Below are 20,824 nucleotides of genomic sequence, written 5' to 3' on the forward strand. Positions count from 1 at the left end.
AAGATCTTGTTCAAAAAACTCCACAACAAAATGGTCTTGCAGAAAGGAAACATAGACATATAATTTAGATAACTAGAACCTTACTCATTTTAAAGGATGTTCTTAAGAATTTTGGGGCCAAAGTCACACTTACTGCTATTCATTTAATTAATAGAATGTCTTCCTCTTCTCTAAAAAATACTTCACCTTTTAAAAAATTATTCAAAATATCTCTGGATTTTTAAAGATTTAAAAGTTTTTGGATGCAAGTGTTTTGTACACCTTCAAGTAAATGAGAAACTTTCGTTAAAAGCCATTGAATGTGTGTTTATTGGTTATGGAGAAAATCAGAAAGGGTACAAGTGTTATGATTTGAAAAATGATAAATTGTAAGTCTCTAGAAATGTAAGTTTTTTTGAAGAACAAAATGGATTTGATTAAAGTAAACCTGAGGAGGAAGTAAACTACTCGTTTTTATTTAATCTATTACCTAAGAAAGAAATTGAAGCATTTAGTTCAAATGATTATGATAATATTGAATGTCTTGGTGATGATACTTCAACGGATATGATTGAGGAAAACACACTTAAGGATTCTTACAATGAGACCTCTAATGAGCTTTGTGTTTACACCCGGCATGAAGATGAGGGCCAACCATGCGCACTTGAAAAAACTCACAAGGTCAATCATTTGAAAAACCTTTTCCCATAGGACCTATTCCTAAAAAAAACCCAATGGATCTCTAGGCTTTCAAATAAGTTGTATCCTATAATCTTTTTCTCCAAGCTATAGAGCATGTTTAATGGCTATTTATGCTTATTATGAACCTTCTAATTATAGTGAAGTTAAGGACCACCCTCATTGGATTAGATGAAATGCAATTGAAATTAGATATCCTCCATTGAGTCAGCACTTGGGAAATTAATTGCCAAAAGTGATGGTTTCTTAGAAAGATATAAAGTTAGATTAGTTGTCAAGGGATATTAACAAAAATATGGAATTGACTATGAAGAAACCTTTGCCCATGTCACAATGATGGCTAGTGTTAGGACCTTAACAGCCTTAGCATCCATCAAATTGTGGCCTATTTATCAGTTAGACGACAAGAATGTGTTTCTTAAAGGTGATCTTTGTAAAAGTTTTATATGGATCCTCCTCTAGGGTTTGACATTGAAAGGAGTAAGGTTCTTATACTTAAGAAAGTTCTTTATGGTCTTAAGCAAGCCCCTAAGGCCTGGTATGATCATTTTAGTAAGGTTAATATTAATAGTAGATTTGCTTCTTGTTATACTGATACTGCTCTTTTTATTAGGAATGAAAAAACTGGTATAATTATTTTATTATTATATGTTGATGATATGATTATCACTAGAAGTAATAAAAAGGGTATTGATGAGGTTAAAAGTATTCTTAAAAGAAATTTTGATATGTCCGACCTTGGTTTTCCAAGGTATTTCTTAGATATCGAGGTTGCATACTCCTTAAGATATTTCTTAGACATCAAGGTTGCATACTCCCTAAGAGGATATGTACTCTCCCAAATAAATTGGCATCTTAAATAATTATTAGATCACGTCTATTATATAAAAAGGTAGTGGATACTCTCGAGATACTCAACTCAAAAATGAGAGCTAATGATGGCACTCCATTAGAAGATCCCACTCCCTATCGTCAACAAATTGGATCTCTCACGTACTTGCCTAGCACTTGGCCTGACAGAACACATGCAGTTCACAGCGCAAGCCAATTTTAGCATGCACCCACTTTAGTTCACATGGCAGTTGTTATGAGAATTATCAGATATTTGAAGGGCATTATAAGTAAAGGGTTTTTCTTATTTGCTTCTTCATCTCTTAATTTGATCACTTATATTGATTTAGATTGAGAAGACAACCCTAATGATCGTATTTTCACTACAGGTTATTGTTTTTTTATCAACGATTCACTTATATCTTGGAAGTATAAGAAGCAACAAAAGGTGTTACTCTCCTTCACTGAAGCCAAGTATCGAGCAATGGCAACTACTACCACCGAGATTGTTTGGCTAAGAAGTCTATTGAAAGATATGAGTGTCACTATCTCCACTCTGTCGAAGATGTGTTGCGAAAAGAAAAGTGTTATCAAAATTGCTAGAAAGCACATCTTCCATGAGCAAACAAAGCACATAGAGATGCATTGCCACTTTGTTCAAGAGGAGTTTCACAGGGCACTATTGAACTTCCTTATATAACACCCGAATACCAAATTGTGGATTTCTTCATTAAGGCATTGTCAGTGCCTTGTTTTTTTTTTTTAACTCCTTAGCAAACTTTCGGTTATTTCACCATCAATATGAGAACTAATGTGTGAACTGCGACTTTCATAGATTTTTTGTTCTTTTCTCTTGAATCGGACCGTATGGATGTGATATACATTATTGGTTTTATAAGAACCCACTCTTGAATCATCCGATTTTGATGCGTAAACGAGATTTTTTTAAGGCTTTAAAATGAATGGCTCATAATCTTCATAAATATTCAAGCATTCAAAATTTGCATTTTTTCATCGAACATACACAATCCAATGGTTGATTCCTAGCAAAGCACATCTAAATGGTTGGATTTGCAAAAAAAAGTGTAGGAAATGCCCATACTTCTAGTTCTCATATTCTAATTTTCATATTTCAGTTATCATGTTCTAGTGACTATATATATAGTGAGTGGTAGCTGTGCAACCCTTAGGTGTGGAGCTATTGCGCAATTGCACTGGTTGTCCATCACAGGCCATGATGGATGGCCACAAAAAAATGCGAAAAGGGGGCAAAAATGCGTTATTTGCACATTTTTGCCTATTTAGTGGCAGTTTTTGACCGCCACTAAAGGTCCCAGCAGAAACTAGGGCTTTTAGCGGCAGTCAAAAAACAGTCGCTAAAGGTCCCAGTTTCAACTGGGGCCTTTAGCGGCGGTCAAAAACCACCGCTAAAAACGCTTTTAGAATTTTTTGTGCTGGCTGCGCCACCTAAGGGTTGCGCAACTCTCTCTCTCTCTCTCTCTCTCTCTCTCTCTCTCTCTCTCTCTCTCTCTCTCTCTCTCTCTCTCTCTCTATATATATATATATATATATATATATATATATATATATATATATATATATATATATATATATATTGTACAGTTTATATGTATATATTGTGTATACATATATATAAATGTATTTTTTTTATTGTTCTATTCATGTAATAGGGCATGCCCTCTAGGGTCATTTTTGTCTTTTCACAGGATGTAATAGGTTCTGCCTATTAGGGGCAGTTTTTTATATTTATTTGTGTTTTTATTTTTCTTTTTTTCGCTTTTCCCATTCTAGAAGTTGGGACTAGCCCAACGGCTAGTTGGACTAAGCCCTTTTGCTTCTCATTAGCTGCATGTAAATGGGATCTCTCCCATAATGAGGGTATGCTTCTCTTAAGCATTTACCAAGTGAATAAAACATTATTTTTTATATTTTGAGTGCTCTCTTGAGTGTCTTTGTGAGGTGTGCCCTTGGGGCCCTGTATTTGCCCATTAGAGGCTTGTGTATTGCCCTTCTAGCTTTGTGTTTTTTCTCTACATTGTGTGCTCTTATGAGCATTGTGATTGTTCTTGTATTTGGGCCTTGATTTTATTCTGAGCCATCGATTTTTCACATTTCGAAAAACATGTGATGTCATAAAATCTTCATGTAAAACATATTTATTACTAAATAGGTTATAAAGTAGGGTTACCAGAAACGCTATTAACATTGGGGAAGTACGCTTCCCCAAAGCGCATTTCTGAAGTGCGAAACGCAATGCTTTCAAAATGCGGGAGGAAGCGCGCCTTCTAAATGGGGTGAGCTTCCCATTTAAGGGAAGCGTGATTCCCAGAATTGGGAATCGTTTTTCCTGATATTTTGGGGCTTGGACATTTTTACCCCTTAATAAACTGTTTTTTTACCAAAAATAAAAGAAACTTTGTTCTTTTAAAAAAGCAAAATGGTCATTAAAACTTTTTTGTGAAAAAATCCTAAATCGAGCAGGGTTTGTGGTTTTCATTCCCAACTCTCTCTCTCTCTCTCTCTCTCTCTCTCTCTCTCTCTCTCTCTCTCTCTCTCTCTCTCTCTCTCTCTCTCTCTTCGGTGATGGGTGTTCTCAGGTATGTGCTCTCTCTCTCTCTCTTTCGTTGTCTCTCTTGCTCTCTTTGTCTCTCCCTCTCCATCTCTCTTGCTCTTTGTCTCTGACTCTCCTCTCTCGCACTCTCTCCCTCCCTCTCATCTCTCGCTCTCTTTGTCTCTCACTCTTTAACTATCTCTCTCACTCTCTCACTCCCACTCTCTCTCTCTCTGAGTGTCGCTCTCCCTCTCTCTCTGTCTTTCACTATCTCTCTCTATAACGGTCTCTCTCGCTCTCTCTGTCTCATTAACTACAAATAACAAGTCATTTAATTCATTTCTTGAAAAAGGCATGCTTGTTAATCAAACTTATTAGTTTTCTATAGCTTATACTTTTACTACCAATAATGTGATAATGTTTTCATCATTTTAGTAATTCTTAAATCCTTGTTGTATGGATTATGGAAAATGGAATATGGAATATGAATTATGAATTTTTCTTGATGTATTATTTATTAAATGCTTGCAATAGGATGCATTTATTAAATGGTTGCACTGCATATATGATTCAGTTTTGAGATTAATAGATCAGCTTTAATGTTATCTTCTTTTATTTTATTTTGTCAATAATAACATAAATCTTATATTTTGGTAAATTAGAAAAAATATATTTACATTTTCACTTGTTTGTTTCCTATTTTCTTCCCACTTGAATCCTAAGTCGCTTCCTTCTTTGTTTTCCCTTTGAATCTTGGTTCGCTTCCGACTTGATTCCTAGGTCACTCTTCTCTTCTCGCTTTTGAGATGATTCTTAGTTCGCTTCTAAATCGTTCTTCTTAGTTCGCTTCTAAATCGTTTTGCGCTTCCCGCTTCCTAAAATTTTAGAAGTGTCTTGCTTCCCTCTTGCTTCCTCGACTAGCAACTTTGTTATAAAGAACAAATATATAAGGTTCGATCGATGAAACACTCAAATATTGGATAAGGGGATCCATGTAATCGTCATTGTTATAGATTTTGGACCTTCCTTTGGTTGGACGGTCCAACTTCCCTATATATATATATATATATATATATATATATATATATATATATATATATATATATATATATATATATATATATGTCACACGGACTCGGCTAGGGAGGCGCCGCACCCACGTCGACACGGGTGCGGCTTCGGACTCGGCCTGGACTCAGTCAACGCCGAGTCAGACTCGGTCAACGAGTCCAGGCCGAGTCCATCCTTTTTTGGACTCGGTCAACGTTGACCAAGTCCAAAAATTGTCCATTTTAAGGTAAAAAACAAAAAAAAATCATTTCTGGGGCTTCTGAGTCACTGCTTATTCTAGTTGAACTGGGTTTTCTTAAGCTACTCTCATTTTGTGTTAAATGTTGCTAGAATAACTGGAGTCTTTGTTGGTCCTTTTAGTAGTTTTGTTAAATTAAGGACTTTGTGTTAAGATTTTGTTATGGTGGGATTTCTGGAATTGAAAGTCTTCATTATGTGATTCCTTGTCCTGTCAAATTGGGTGCGAGATCCCTGCCCATGCATGTCAAGGACGGTTCACTACAAATAACCATCATAATTATATGCAGACAAATTTTTTGAGAAATTTTGACATTTCTATCTTTTCCTTTTCTTGGCAGTATGTACATTTTTTGCAACGAAGCCTCAAACATAAGCCCCAGGAAAAAAAATCCGGGGGGCGCTGCCCCCCCTGGACCCCCGCTCGTTGACTGCGCAGCGGGACCCGCGCCGGGGGGGGGGGGGGGCGAACACCCTTTTCTGCAAGGGCAAAAGTACAATTTGCAAAGTTTATAAAAACACTCATGCTGGTGCCAAACTTTAGAGGACAATATCCACATATATGCACACAGGATATATTATTATATATATATATATATATATTTTTTTTTTAAATATATATATATAGCCGAGTCCCCGTGTCCAAATTTTTTAAAATTGCGCCGCACTTGTGTCGCACCCGCACCCATGTGATATATATATAGTAAAATGGTAGGTAACCAAAATAAATCTCCCTTAGCAAAGAACTTACATTAGCTTCTTCAGAGTGAAGATTGAACTGTGGTTGAATGACATTCACCATAAAATGCCGTGTGCCCTCCTCTTCAGTAACATCCATGCTTCCTTGATTTGCTGGATAACAAAAATGCCTTTAGTTACCAACATGAATATCCTAGAAAACAAGAATATTTCAAAATTACACAAAGGAAAATTATGAGTCAAAATGTCTTTTGGCATCAAAGGTGTAAATTGTTGGAAAAAGGAAGTCCAATATGTAACCAGACGGCAACTGAAGCTTCCAGCAAAAGTACATCAGACAGAAAACAGATTATGACTGCACAAATGGTCGGCAGTCCTAAGAACTAAATGCACATAAATATGGAAGTACAGAGTTTTAATAAAATAAAGAGGAATATGCAGTGCACTTTCTGTAACATATAAAACCTTGCTTCATCAAATAGATAGTATATTCTTACAATAAGATAAAAAAAGAACCTACCAGCTACACCAGAAGATGAGCACCCTGTCTTTATAGAAGGTAATAGTTTTGAAGGTGTTGACCCCATCTCTCCAGGTAAAGGCGAAGATTCGCTCGTACTATTACATTTAGAAGGTGGTGAAGGCTTATCATCAGTAGGCAATTCTGTCCCATCTTGTGTTTGTTGCTCTTCACTTAATTTCCGTTGAGCATACTGCCGCGAGGGAGAAGGCTTAGGTGGTTCAAAAGCTTTAGATATTTCACCAGCCCATGACCAAACCGCATCTCTGTTCTCAATAGTCCAAAGAAGCTTAAGACCATAAATGAACACACGCTGGCAATTGTCAGCAACTACGACATTAAAACCATCATCATCACTGGGATCAGACTGCATATGATCACTCTCACTGTCATTCCCAATCTCAGGTTTAACATGTGTTGTCTCAAAACTTCTTTTCCATGTTTCTTGCCATGCTAATAACCTGGTGGGATCGGCTTTTGGAGCCTGTCGCCTAATTGTGAAATAATCAGAAGATAAAAGAAATCCATCCCCTTTATACCTCTCTGTGCTGTGTCCTACACTGTCACAGTTGTCATCACAATCCACTTTCTTTTGTGTAACCTGTTGTGCCCCTTTTGTTTTTGAAATGTCTTGAGCAACAGACAAGCCTTGGCTCTTATTTACATTTGCCTTCAACATATGCAGATCAAGACCCAGATAAACAAGGTCCAAGGTATCCCGCTTGCAATCAAATGTATACTGCTGCCTACCACGACTATAATAAGCTTCATATTTTAACTTCGTCATTCTGAAAGTCAACCCTTTAGCTGGATCATTATCTCCTAAAGACACATGCTTGATGCAAACAGGTGTTGCATCAAGACGGAACATAGACTCTGTCATTACTTTGTCCAATGCCAAGTTACCTGATCTTGGTATGCGTGGAACTCCAAAGCGTGGCCATCGAGAAAAAGTCCGCAACTTCTGAGGAGGATTGTAGTACAGGTTCCACCATCTAAATATCCAAGCTAGATCATGTGCTCCCACGTTCACAAAAGAAGAATCATAGAAAACATGCTTTGCATTTGTTGTGGATGCCAAGGAAGAATGTTCACATGACACAGCATCCAGGGCTGCTGAATTTGGTGCAGGTGAAGATGAAGATACTTCACCAGACAAAGCACAAGGCTTAAGAGAAACATTATAGCGAAGGGACAAAGACGTAGAACGAAATGGATCATAAACTTTTTCACGAGGTTCACCTTCACTTGGAAGTGCATGAAGATAATGATTAAGAGGAGTACCTGATTCACATCCCCATTCCATGTTAACTTCAAAATGAAAAGCAGGGTAATAGAGTAATGATTTAGATACATCAAAGGGAGGCTTTATATTGTAATTGTTCACCAGACGCTCCAAGCTTGTAACAAATACCCTGAGATCCTTTGCAGATACAAGAACACGGCCATCTGATTGATGGATATCCGTGCAATCACAAACAATTTGGAGTTTGTCAAGCTTTTCATATGGATCAGTGGTTGCAAGAAAGTTCAATATGAGACCAGCACAGAAAATTCCATTTTTTCCATGAATATAATATCGCATATCATCCCACCATGGTAAGCTGCGTTCTTTCTTTGGTGGCTGCCCTACAGAAGAATTTAGAAGTGAACCGGAACCATGATTCCTAACGCTCAAATTTGCCCTGCGGAGTGCTATTGTGAAAGCCCAGCTTACATCAGCAAAAACAGGTTCAAAACCCACTCCAAAGGAGACATCTGCCTTCTGAAAATAAATGGGCAAATCCGAGTACGTTTTCATTGCTGGGGTTGTGCCACTTGCTGAACGCAACATAGTGACATTTGTCCATCTACCAACAAAAACATCTTGTTGAATCTGTGGTTGGAAACAGGTTGCCTGCATTTAAGAGAGACATCACAATAAATAATCTGTGAACCATTTCTAGATATTATCAGTTATGCCAGGTTCTGTCAAATTTTCAACAAAATCATCACATAAATTGACAGAAAGAGAGTTGAACACGAGATCAATGACATATACAATATAGACATGTCATATGTGTAACAAGATCTTGTAAATGAGAACTTCTAAGAAGACCTTAAAAGAAAATAAAAGAAATAAGAATCTTAAATAAAAGACCATTTGATATTCTGAGGGGAAAAAAAGACATTTTGGACTTGGAAAAACATGTAACATGAAAGTAAGAGATTCTGAGAAAAAAAAAAAAAGAGCATTTCGACTTAGGAAAAACGTGTACCATGAAGAAATAAGAAGCATTAACAAAGACGATGGAAATTACAGCTAACTTGGGAGTACTGAAGATAGATGAAATGTGATTGACAATAGTACAAACTGAAAAATAATGAGACCACCAAAAGTTTTGAAGAAATAGAGGATAAAAGCAGAATCCAAAGTGAGCTTCTTTTTCTTGTTCAAAATGCTAATGATATATGAATTCGTGGTATTCCACGAATCATGTGACACAAGCACAAATAGCCGTCCATCCTATTCATCAGGAAAAGGTACATGGAGTTTTACAGATTTACAACCATGACATGAAATCAGATGCAATTTAGAGATTTAATCCATGATTCTTTAATATGAAAAGTTGAAAACATAACACTAAGCCATGAAAACAGAGGAAGCCTAAATGATGATGCCATAGAAAATCTATTGAAGAAAGAAGCTAGTGGCCCAAGAGCAACAATTGTAAGATCCAAGCAGTGAATCATGAAACCAGTGCCAATCAGCTTAGTCCCCTCAACTCCTGATCATGGCCTGTCAAACCATGTGAAAATGGTGAAGAGTAGGAACAAACTGAAAAGCAACAGGAACTTCATTGTGGTAATGAAATTGATAGCATCCTCCAGTCATGCGTCGAGTTTGAATGCTTAAGAATGAAGCAACCAAGAACACAGATGTGAATACTCAGAAGAGAAAAAAAGTGCAAAAACAATCATCTTCAAGTTTCTAAATCAATTGATGAAGATGAAAACATCATCCTGAGGTGGATGCAGTAGCAATCAAGCTTCTACATTTGCAAATGAGTGCTGAAGATATAGCAAGAGCATCCATGGGAACCAAAACAGAGGTATTCTAAGTGTACATGCGATAGTTGCGACATACATTGGATCAATGTCTAAAAACTCGTCAACTCGGTGACTCGGCTCGACTAACCATTCACCTGGTCAAAAAACTTGTTTGACCAGGTTTTCCACAAGACTCAGCTGAGTCAGACGAGTTTTCATATGACTTGGTTGGGTCAACTTATGACTCAGCCGAGTCATATGTATTTATTTATATACTGTACGAGTTACAATGTAGATATTTTGCATAATGTATATGTAAGTATACCTATGTAACTGTATATCATATATATTTATATATGTAATTACCTATATATCTATTTCATTCAATACATTAAAAAGTGAACATGGCTTGGCCATGTCGCCTAGTCGACTCACTGAGTTACGAATCAGGTACCACCAAGTCGAGTCCCAAGTCACAGTATTTAAAAACATTGCCTTGGATGAGTTAGAACAAGATCAAAGAGGAACAGCTCCAAATTTTTCAAAAAGGTTAAATGTTGGAAGAAAATTAATTTTTTTTCAAAAACTTGAGAAATTTTTCTGCAATATCATGATATTATAGAAAAAAAGTTTTCAAAACCCTTTAAAGGTGCAGAATCTAAGCAAATTCCTACTTTGAATTTCTCATCCAATAAAAACATGAGAAACCCAGAACTGAATTATTTATTTGTTATTATAGTACAATCACTTCTTCCATTGTCCAATAAATATTATTTGTTGGCCATATCATAGCTTCTATATAAAAACTTTTTATCCTGCTCTCTTCATAAATAATGAAGAAAGATCTGTACATTTTTCATTAGTGAACCTTAACTTCTGGGATGGCTTCAAGTCTGGCCTACCTACACTAATAAATATTGATAAAACTCAAAAGTGTAGAAAACATAAGATTTTTCTCTTCTACATTAATAAATATTAATTAAACCAAAAAATAGAAAAGGTTATATATTTCTCTTCTATTATGCACCCGAGAGAGAGAGAGAGAGAGTCAAATTTATACAGGTCATAAAGACAGAGAAACAAGCATCCCCAGCAAGGATCGAGTGAGTGTAACTGACCTGTTGTGCAAGCACGATACAACCTTCACATTGACCAGCTGTAGCAGAAAACATTGGAGAAAAGTTTCTTAACTGCACAACAAGAGAACCAATATTCACAGAGATTTTTCTTCCATATAGCCTGGAAAAAGGTATCTCAGAATCCATGCAAACTGGGTCAAGACTCTTAATAAATTCAATCATTCCAGTGCTACCACCTTCAATTCTTGTCAAGCTTAGATCCAAGTCTGTAATAAGAAGAGATAAAAGAGAAGCTCGAGCAGTACTAGGCTTAAAACCAGCTTGAAAGCCAACTCTGCAAGCACCAGAACCTTCTGAGAGAATCATGTTCTGGCATGCCTGGTAATAGGACCGAAATGCCTGTTTGTAGATTTCTTCTCGTAAGCCCTGTACAGATGAAGTATCATGAGGATCAATTTCAATTCCATTATGGTAGATCTTCTTATCAGAAAGGGGCTCCCCTGCATCAGAATTTCCTGTACTAGAAGACCATCCAGAAACAACATCATCAAGGAACTTCAACCGAACAGCTAACTCACAAGCTTCCTTCTTCATCAGCCGATAATGTTCATCCAGCCATCCTTGAATTGGCTCTTCCTCAATTTCAGCAGTAACCTTACGTATGCTGAATTTTACACATCCAAATCTTGTGGACCTGGCCTTTTCCTGCTTCGAATTTTCTTTCCTTGAGGGAAAAAGCAAATTAGTTTTAGCTGCCATAATAAGCTTCAGTCCTCGTAACATATCTTCAACAGCATCATCAACTGCACGCAATTGTAGGCGATAAGGCATGCATATGTGGACGTCAAGTCCTCGGATAACCCAGTCCCATGTGGTGAGTGCTGGGACCTTATCATCAGATGAACCGCTTAAAACAGGCAAACCAGGGATACGTGAAATCTGCATTCGGCTACTTCTCAGCAGTCTCGCTTCATTAATGCTAAGTCTAAGATCTTCAAGAAGTATACCGATCCTTGCATTTTCTGAGAAAATTGACTGCACCTGAACCATTGCCTCTACACCATCTGCAAGTTCTGCAGACAATGTTAGCATTTCTACATCAACTGCAAGGACAAGTTCCTTTCCTGTTCGTTGCTTATTAGAACTGGTGTGATCTAATGCCTCTTTCTCTATTTTGTGATCTACAGCCTCCTCCATCTTGATATCTTTCTTAGCAAAGTATTCCGCATGCAAGTTCTCATTAGGAACATGACTATGCATCTGCAACAGCAACTTCAAACGCAAAAAAAACTCATGTAGAAACAAATGTATGTCAGGCTCCCACCTAATCATAATATCAGTTGCACTGAAAAGAGAGCAGACAGACGTTTCATTAAGGCCACTAGGACGGCGTACAAATTTTGCATTCTGCATATCCAATAAAGTGGCTTTCACATTATCCATACTTTCATCTGAACATGCCTCGTAGCTAGATTTTGCTCTTTCCAGATCCATCTGTGTAGACTGCTTGTCTTTGTTCATACAGAAGCTGAAATGAAAAATGTCGAGACAAATGATGTGTTTCAGTTGTTTCTTTTCACCAGATAACATGGATGTTATTTTTGCGGTACGTGGTGTACCATCAGCTGAAACAGTGATAATGACTTCACCACCCTGTGAGCCATAATTCACACGTTTAGGATCAGCGACTACAGTACTTTCCATCGCCATCTCACCACAGAAATTCACCGAGCATCTTTCAAGGTTAAATTTTAAGATATGAACCCCTTTTGTCGATGGTTTTCTTGCATCGGCTGTCTTGTTGGTTGTCGTCCCCTTACCCATCACAGATAGGCTCTTTAGGACAGCTTTGAATGACATCACTGCTGATATAATTGACTCAAGTCTCTGGAAATTAAAGTCCACAGATATACCAGTTATATCAACTGAAGCAACCAATTTGTGCCGACTTGGGTCATGTGCTTCAAGTGATCCCATCTCCTTGGATCCCCAATCGATGGTTACCCGTGCTATATGCACCAAAGAACCAGAATTTCCATCTACACCAAATAAGCTTTCCTTCAGAGATTCCCGGTACTCATCCGCCATATGTAGCTGTATCTCTCCAAGTTCCATATGCACTGGAGTTCCTATCTTTGCTACATTATTTGCAAACAAGTGCAATGATTGTGAACAGACCTGCATTATCATGAAGATCAAATACAACTTTTTTTCAAGGAATATAATGCTTAAACAGAACTCACACAGCAAGAAAACTGCATCACCAAAATGCACAAGGAAATAGAAACAAGTTTACAGCAACTATACCATTGCTAAATCCAAGAAATTTGGTAACTTTTTGAAACAATAATGAGATGCATTTTGTCTGAGACAAGCAGCCCAGTGGCTGCCTAAACACTGGCATCAATGCCATTTCTCCTATCAGAAAACTGTGACTTGAACAACTGACATAATTCCTCAAACTTGTCACCTCAAATAGAGCACAAGCAGCTAGTAGCTAGTGGTGGATACATATCCAAATCCAACTTTTAAGCAGAGAAACTGAATCCTATCTAGAAATCCAAGAAAGTCAAGTTTAATTTGTATCCAGAATTCATACAGAAATACCAGAAATGTAAAGAAACGGTCATACATGTCAAGGTATCAACAGATTGGATTTTGATCTGGATTAACATAAATCCTACAGAAAATATTGATCTGAAACGGGATCCACACAAAAATCTGATGATAAATCGAAAAACAATAAGTGCTCTCGTGTGCAACAGCAACTGCTTTAGGAAAGACGGAGGAATTTACAAGTTATTATAGGATGTTAAAACTCTGATAAACCACTTAAAAAGGGTTATAATGATTCAATCATCCATTGTCTAGATGACTGTAATTTCAAGTTAGAATGTAATGCAATTACATTTTTGAAATAGATTTAACAAGAAATAAATGACAAAGTGAACCTATCTCTATGAAATTACAAGATAAAATGAAGACCACTGCTTTCCAGCAAAAAAATGAAACATTATAGGGAAGCTTCATCTAAAGTCAAAATTTCATAAGACCAAACAATCAACTGTAATGACCCAAGAGCAATTATGAGGATGAAATATATATTATAATGTTATCAGAATTTAGCCAGTTGGCTGCCTATGAATATTTCAAAATTCACATGGTCATGTGTCTACTTCCATCTATTAAAGCTAATAAGGCAATACTTTAACAGAAAAAAAAGGTAGATTCTAAACATACATGATATAGCTGTAAACCCTTGAAGCTGTACAACACAATGGTTATCTCTGGTGCAGAGACAGTACATGTCCACGTTAGAGATTTGACATCATTTTTTTGTGATCTGCCACTCTGCACATCCTTTCTGCGAAGGACCATTTTTTTTGTTCTGTTTGAGGCATAAAGATGCATCCATGGCTGCAAACGGTTCAAAAGTATATTGCACTGGGTTCCTCCAAGCTTGACATCAACTTCAACCCTGACAGGTCCAGTTAGCTGAAAGCCAAAAGACAGTGCTTTAGATAAACAGATAATATGAACTTTCATACAGATGGATATATGATTGGCGATCCAAATTGTTACAGTCCATGAAAAACTGATCAAGAATTTGGATAGAAAATACTTGAGGCAAAGAAAAGCATCCCATGTAATTATACCGTGCACATACATACGCACACATGCATTTTGTCCAACAGATAGTATCAAGTTAAACTAGAAAACTCATTTAAGTACCAAATGAATCACACCTGCAATGTTTGAAGGATTATGCAATATGATCATAAACATAGTCACTAATATCAGTATCAACAATATCTTAGTGTTTTTCTCTGGAAATATAAAAATAAATATTTTTCTCAAGAAAACCTAGAAAAATCTTGAGGATTTCTTTAAAAATAATAATTGAAAATTCCAAAAGCATCATGAACATAATTTATTGAAATATTGTGAGAACATGATAATATCAGATATTTTCAAGTTGGAGTTTTTTCAAAATATTATGACCTGCCATCCATTTTTCTCAAAAAAAAAAGAACACAAAACATCTTCAACATATTGCAGATTTGGTTACTATAATCATAAATATAAGTATCCTGCAATATCCATATAAAATGGATAACTATCCTCAGATGCAACAGCATCTTTATAAACAGAACAAAGAATCCAATTAAATTGATTGAGCAGAACAAAAAAAATCCAATTAAATTGATTGAGCAGAACAAAGAATCCAAGTAAATTGATTATCTTTTTGACAGAGTTCAACATAGCTACATATTATAGAATCCAGAATATATTTAATTTCCTTTCACAGAATAGGAAATTATTATTAATGACATGCGGTTGTGGATTCTCACACAATTTCACATTGCACCACCACCAAGAAATAGAATGTCCAACATCTTCTATCTGCTCATGCATGGACACACAAATACACGCATGAGTGCATGTGTGCATGCAAATGTACACACACAGGGGGATGAGTGAGAGAGAGAGAGTTCCATAGCTACAGGACCAGTTCACATTTTTATCTTTTCCTGTCCTAAGATATAGCAACATATCTGATGTTGCCCATGCATGATCAGATTTCACTTTTCATGTGTTCACTCATGGCAAGAACTGGCTAGCACTGTATCATACTAAAAGCAGCTTCTTTATCTAACATGGCAGAGGCTTGACCCAACACCTACTGAAAATTGTAGCCATTTTGACCTCACTGCACCTTTTCTTCAGACTTGTGCTCCAAAAGCAGTCATCTTGCTGTATTTAGTGCATACTTAAAAATTTCCATCTCAATAAAATTGTCCAAACCATTCCAATACATTCCCCTTGCTTCTTATTGTGATTCTTTTGCTCATTCATTCTATTTGCATATCTCCTTATGAGGACCAAACCCATTGAAAGGGCTACTCTTTGTCCTTTTAAGCTACAAGAGAAATTTTCTGCAATAGAAGTGTATCGTTCCTCCTCAGATATATTGTAATAAGTCAAACTAGGTAAGGTAGATACTTACACCCAGGGTTACTGGAAACGCTATTAGCATTGGGGAAGCGTGCTTCCCCGAAATGTGTTTTGGAAGCACGAAGCATGGTGCTTTCGAAATGCTCAGGGAAGGGCACCTTTTAAATGAGAAGCACACCTTTTAAATGGGAAGCGCACTTCCCCAATATTGGGAAGTGAGCTTCCTCATTATTGGGAAGCGAGCTTCCCATTAATGGGATTTAATTTAAGTGTTGGTTTTGTAGGCTTGTAATTTGAGGTGGCCATATAAAGTTATATGTAATATTGCAGGCCAAGGCAGCTCTGCACAATGATGTAGCTGTCTTCATATTTCACCTAATGTTCAGTTGCAATTATTTTTAGCTTACAAGAAATGGATAAAAGAATGGCCCAAACATTGTTACAGCTTACAAGTCGCATCAAATTCTGAAGACACCTCCAACTTTAGAAATTGGAGATAGTTCATCACCTTATGAAGAAGCAATGAATAGAACTAAAAATGAAATGTTAAACATTTATCTTACTAAATTTTTGAAGTAGGTTAGTTTTAGGACGTTTAGAGTTAGAGTTTAGAATATCAAAATATTAGATGACATTTTTTATACTTTTATGTACCATTAAGTATGAACTTTCAGATAGGTCTCAGTTTGGCTTGAACATTACTGTGCTTTAGTTATTTGTAATTGTGTTTACTGACTCTATTGTATAATTATTGCAGTATTTAGGTTCATATAATCCCTATTATATGATTTTTTTATTTTTTCCAGTTTTTAAGTTTATGTTTTATAAATTTAAGCTTTCTAAGATATGTCATGATTATGATTACCAGAAACTTCTACCTATCTTGGGAAGCTCGCTTCCTGGGAAATCTCTTCAGAAGTTGGAAGCTAAATGCTTGCAAAACTCAATCTCCTAATCATGTAAAGCACACCTCCAATGACATCAGATTTCCAACATGAGAATTGGATTTTCACTATAAAACAATACATTTACATAATTAACGGATTATGATTCCTAAAACAACAACACCATAGTTGATCAATTTTAATTAGATTGAAGAATAGATCTTAAATAGAAATACATTTTCTATAACTTTCTGAGATGTTATGTAATTCTAATGGAACTTCTTAATTCACTTCTTAAATGCTTCCTATTTTCTTGCTTCTCATTCATGTGTACTTACAAACCCCTTAATTCTGGCTTCGGTTTCCTGCATTGCTTCTGGATTCTACTTCCCACTTTGGCAACCTTGGTTATGATATAATACTACTTTTCTTGTAATTATAGTGCGAGCAATGATACACCTTTTACAACATTGCTTAATATCTTTTGGTGCCATCTCAAGGCGCTTGTATAAGTTGTATCTTTTGCATAAATAATAAATTTAAAATGTTCCATAACATTTACTCCTTTTCATGAATATAGTCAAATTCATCTGTCACACTTAAAGAGCTTACTTTACTATTGTGCCAGACCACACTATTATCTTGTCATAAAGAATCAGTTAACTTCAAAGTTTTGCCTAAGAAAAATTGCATTCTGCCTATCAAAAAAACAGCTGAGGGAATTTTTAAAAATCAAAGTAAAAGATATAGCATCCACATATAAAATTGAGAGCATCCATGGAAAACAGAGATACTGCTAAATGATGCTTATCTAGTATATCAAAGATAAGTCCCACATTCAATGACTTGTGAGAAGAGGAATTACAAAATTGCCAGAAAACATAATTGACAGAAAACAATTGAGATTTAAGAGTAGATGAAAATTCTTCCAGTAAGTGATTGTGACAATCCCATGCATTTCTGATATTAAGGTTTAACAGAACTTCAGACTCTCAGAAAAATGCTATCAGCAAATCACAAAGTTTGAGAGCTTACTTTCATTGGGACATCAACTGATGATATGACGACAACTTTTAGAACTTCCAACACAGAGATGCTTCCTTCTCTCAGAAGCTGGAAAACAATTAATAAATAAAGCATGTCAAAGAAATAGTCGCACATAACATGTGCTTAATATGAAAATTGACATGAAACAAAAGAACAAGGGAAACACTTCTAAGTACATGAATTTCACTAAAATCCATTTGAATATCTAAATGTGACATGGGTTCTTCCAAATCCGCTGAAGACTGTGATTTGCTGCTTCTTAGATGAACACCCATGATGTTATTCTCCACAATGAGGGACCGAGAATGATCTATGAATTTCACATCCAACTTTGGCAAATTGAAGCAAACCTTCCAAAGAAAAGTCACATTTGCCACAATTAATATCTAAAAATATATATAAGCAGCAGACATTGAACTTATCGTATGTATAATCAACATAAAATATATCAGTACAAAAAGTGACTCATGAGATAGCCAAACCATGCAGTTATGATGTGTAAGAAAACAGCTACATGTGCACATGCACAAATTAAATGGACACAGAATTCTGGAAGAAAGTAGCTTAAGCGAGATAATATTGGTCCAGCATACAGAACATACATATTTTTCTTTTCTTTTGCAGAATCATAACTAACTCACAATGTCCATTTGAAGAATAAATATTTGACAATAGATAATCCTTAGACATATATTGCATGCATGATACTATAATTATTACCTCAAGGTGGACTTTTCAATTTTACAAATAATTTGGTGCTCATCAATTGACAAGGATTCAATAAAATCCTCTTAAATAGACAACCATACTGCATTTATCTAAATTTAATAGTATGTGAAAAGACAAATGCATTGGACAAAGAAAATTGCAAATACAATGTGAAAAATAAAAAACATATTTTACTATACAACCCAATAATCCTTTTCTGGCTGTGAAAAAGACAGTAACAATGCCCAGAAGTGCCAACAAGCCAATGGATTTATCTTTTCCAATCATTGATGAATGTATGTATTATAACTCCATCAAAGGGTTAAGAATGTCTCCCTTTTCAAAAATTTTACTTAGACATTCCTGTCTCCTTAGCGTGAATGTTGTCTGAAGCAAAACTGGATCTACAACAAAAACAGTCAACACACACACACACACATATATATATATATAATAGCTTAAGCCTTCTATTCAAAGAAAGGATACACCAGCCACGCATACTATAGCTGACAGGAAGATTGGGAAACAAGTTAAGCCTCCCATGAGCAGCTTGAGCTTGGATCTTATAGCAGCTTGTTTGAGATAGAGCCTAATTATTATGTCCTACGTACAAATTGGAAACCTTGGGCACACATGCACATGAACATGCAATCATGCACATGCACGGACACGTACACACACATGAAATTGCACATGCAGGCACCCACACAGCTAGAGCCTAATTCTTAGGTCCTAGGGACAAAGATGCCAACCTTGAGCACACACACATGCACATGGATGAACAAGCAGACATACACAAACAAGAGCACACACACACACACACACACACAGGACCCTGTGATAAAATTTTCAGAATACATGTCAAAGCAATGTTAGAATGATGGTCCACCAATCTCATTCTGTTAAGAACATGGCTCATTTTTCTACCCATGCAACATTACCCAGGTGAAGCAAGAAGACTAAGTTCATTTTAGATTGGCGTTGACTTTTTTATATCAAGATCACACCAAGTGAGAGGATGCACTAATTTTCTTGAAGAAAATGGTCAAAAAATGTCCATTAAAAGCTCTGCATAACTTCTTTACGTCCTCCCAAGGTTTGAACACCTTTATGTGTTACTAAAACTCCTTAATACTTTGGCATAGACATCATTGAGTGTCATTCTAGTCATACTCCACGATGTTTTCTAGCATATTAATGTCGGTGTCAATAAGAAGTTCAAAAACAGAATCTCCCTTCAGAAGTGTTATTGCTGAATTTACTTTTGATGTTTAGAGCTGTAAGGATCTGAAAACTTGAAAATCATAAAGTGTTTCAAGGTTCTTACACAGAGTTTGGCACAATTAGTTTAGAGAATTTCAGCATCCTGCTGTTGGATTGAACAAATTTTTGTGCATCATGAGCTTTATGATGGGAGATCCATTCTGGCATTTACATAGTGAGCTAATTTGTGTGCAATTAGGAGTTAGTTTTGAGTGACAAAATTCAGTTGTAGCAGCTACAGTATGACTCATAAACATAAATTCATTTGCATGCATGACTTAGGACCAGAACCAGGTTAAACAATTGTTCACTTTTCATTGAATCAGACCAAATTCAGCAAGAATCTAGTCAATTTTGACAACTCCACCATGTCACAAATAGAATCATGAAGAACAGATATTTTCTAACATCAAATACACTAAGACTGATTTTGTAACAGTTTCATGTGAGAGCACCCTACACAAAGCATGCCCAACCTTCCAAGTTCTGCAGATGGAAGGGGTCATTTTCTTTCTGGAACAAAACTACCATGATTTATTTTTCGTCTGAAATCTAATAAATCAACTGCTAGAATAATACAGAGACAAAATTTAGCTTCAAAGCTAGCATGATCATGACGAATGAAGAAGGTGAAGCAAGCCATGCCAATGAATTGCATATTTACCTTTTCAGGAAACCCTGAAATAAACTTCTTTGCCAGCATAAGTTTTTTATCACTGTTCGTGGAGGTCTTAGATGATTCTGATATTGCTTCACTCTTCAATGAATCCCCTTTATTGATCTCATCACCAACAAATGCTTCTGAATGCACATGAGTTTTGTGAAATAACTCTTCATTTAAGTTGACAGCAACATCTCTGCTAGCAACCTCAAAATTCCTGATCATGAAGCCCAGTTCCCTGAAATCAAACATGTCCTACTCTCAAAAGAAACTTAAAGGAAAAGGAGAGATACGTTTTTAAAGAGTAACGAAACCAAGTCAGTGATCTCACTGTTTCTGTGTACTTCAACCCAAGGACGAAGAATACATGAATATGGTTTGGCAGCTAACTAAGTAGTCAATTCGATAGGTGCAACAAAGATGAGTGTTCATGCCAAAAGTTGACTTGAGGAATATGTTAGATTCAGTTTGCTGGGAATGCATCTTTGAGTCCCAAGCAAATATGGGTTCAGAACAGAATGGATAGAGTAAATGAGAGCACTAATCACCAAAGCAACAGTGTCTGAAAGGCTGAATGGGAAGGATGAG

At 36.2% G+C, this 20,824-nt stretch overlaps 1 protein-coding gene across 2 annotated transcripts in view; it reads right to left on the reverse strand.

Annotated features, from left to right (window-relative positions):
* The window catches only part of LOC149838857 (protein SABRE-like), a 112,695-nt gene that overhangs the window by 63,889 nt on the left and 27,982 nt on the right, over window positions 1-20,824 (reverse strand). For both annotated transcript variants that reach the window (XM_090006845.1, XM_090006844.1), the window contains exons 5-11: window positions 20,240-20,474; window positions 17,781-17,954; window positions 17,593-17,670; window positions 13,958-14,212; window positions 10,757-12,895; window positions 6,609-8,505; window positions 6,141-6,241 (exon numbers count right to left, since the gene is read on the reverse strand). In XM_090006845.1, coding sequence (XP_089862971.1) covers window positions 6,141-6,241; window positions 6,609-8,505; window positions 10,757-12,895; window positions 13,958-14,212; window positions 17,593-17,670; window positions 17,781-17,954; window positions 20,240-20,474 — 4,879 coding nt within the window. The remainder of the gene's footprint in view (window positions 1-6,140; window positions 6,242-6,608; window positions 8,506-10,756; window positions 12,896-13,957; window positions 14,213-17,592; window positions 17,671-17,780; window positions 17,955-20,239; window positions 20,475-20,824) is intronic.

Source organism: Nuphar pumila, chromosome 5 (genome assembly GCF_984573655.1).
Source record: "Nuphar pumila chromosome 5, dmNupPumi1.hap1.1, whole genome shotgun sequence".
Lineage (NCBI taxonomy): Eukaryota > Viridiplantae > Streptophyta > Magnoliopsida > Nymphaeales > Nymphaeaceae > Nuphar > Nuphar pumila.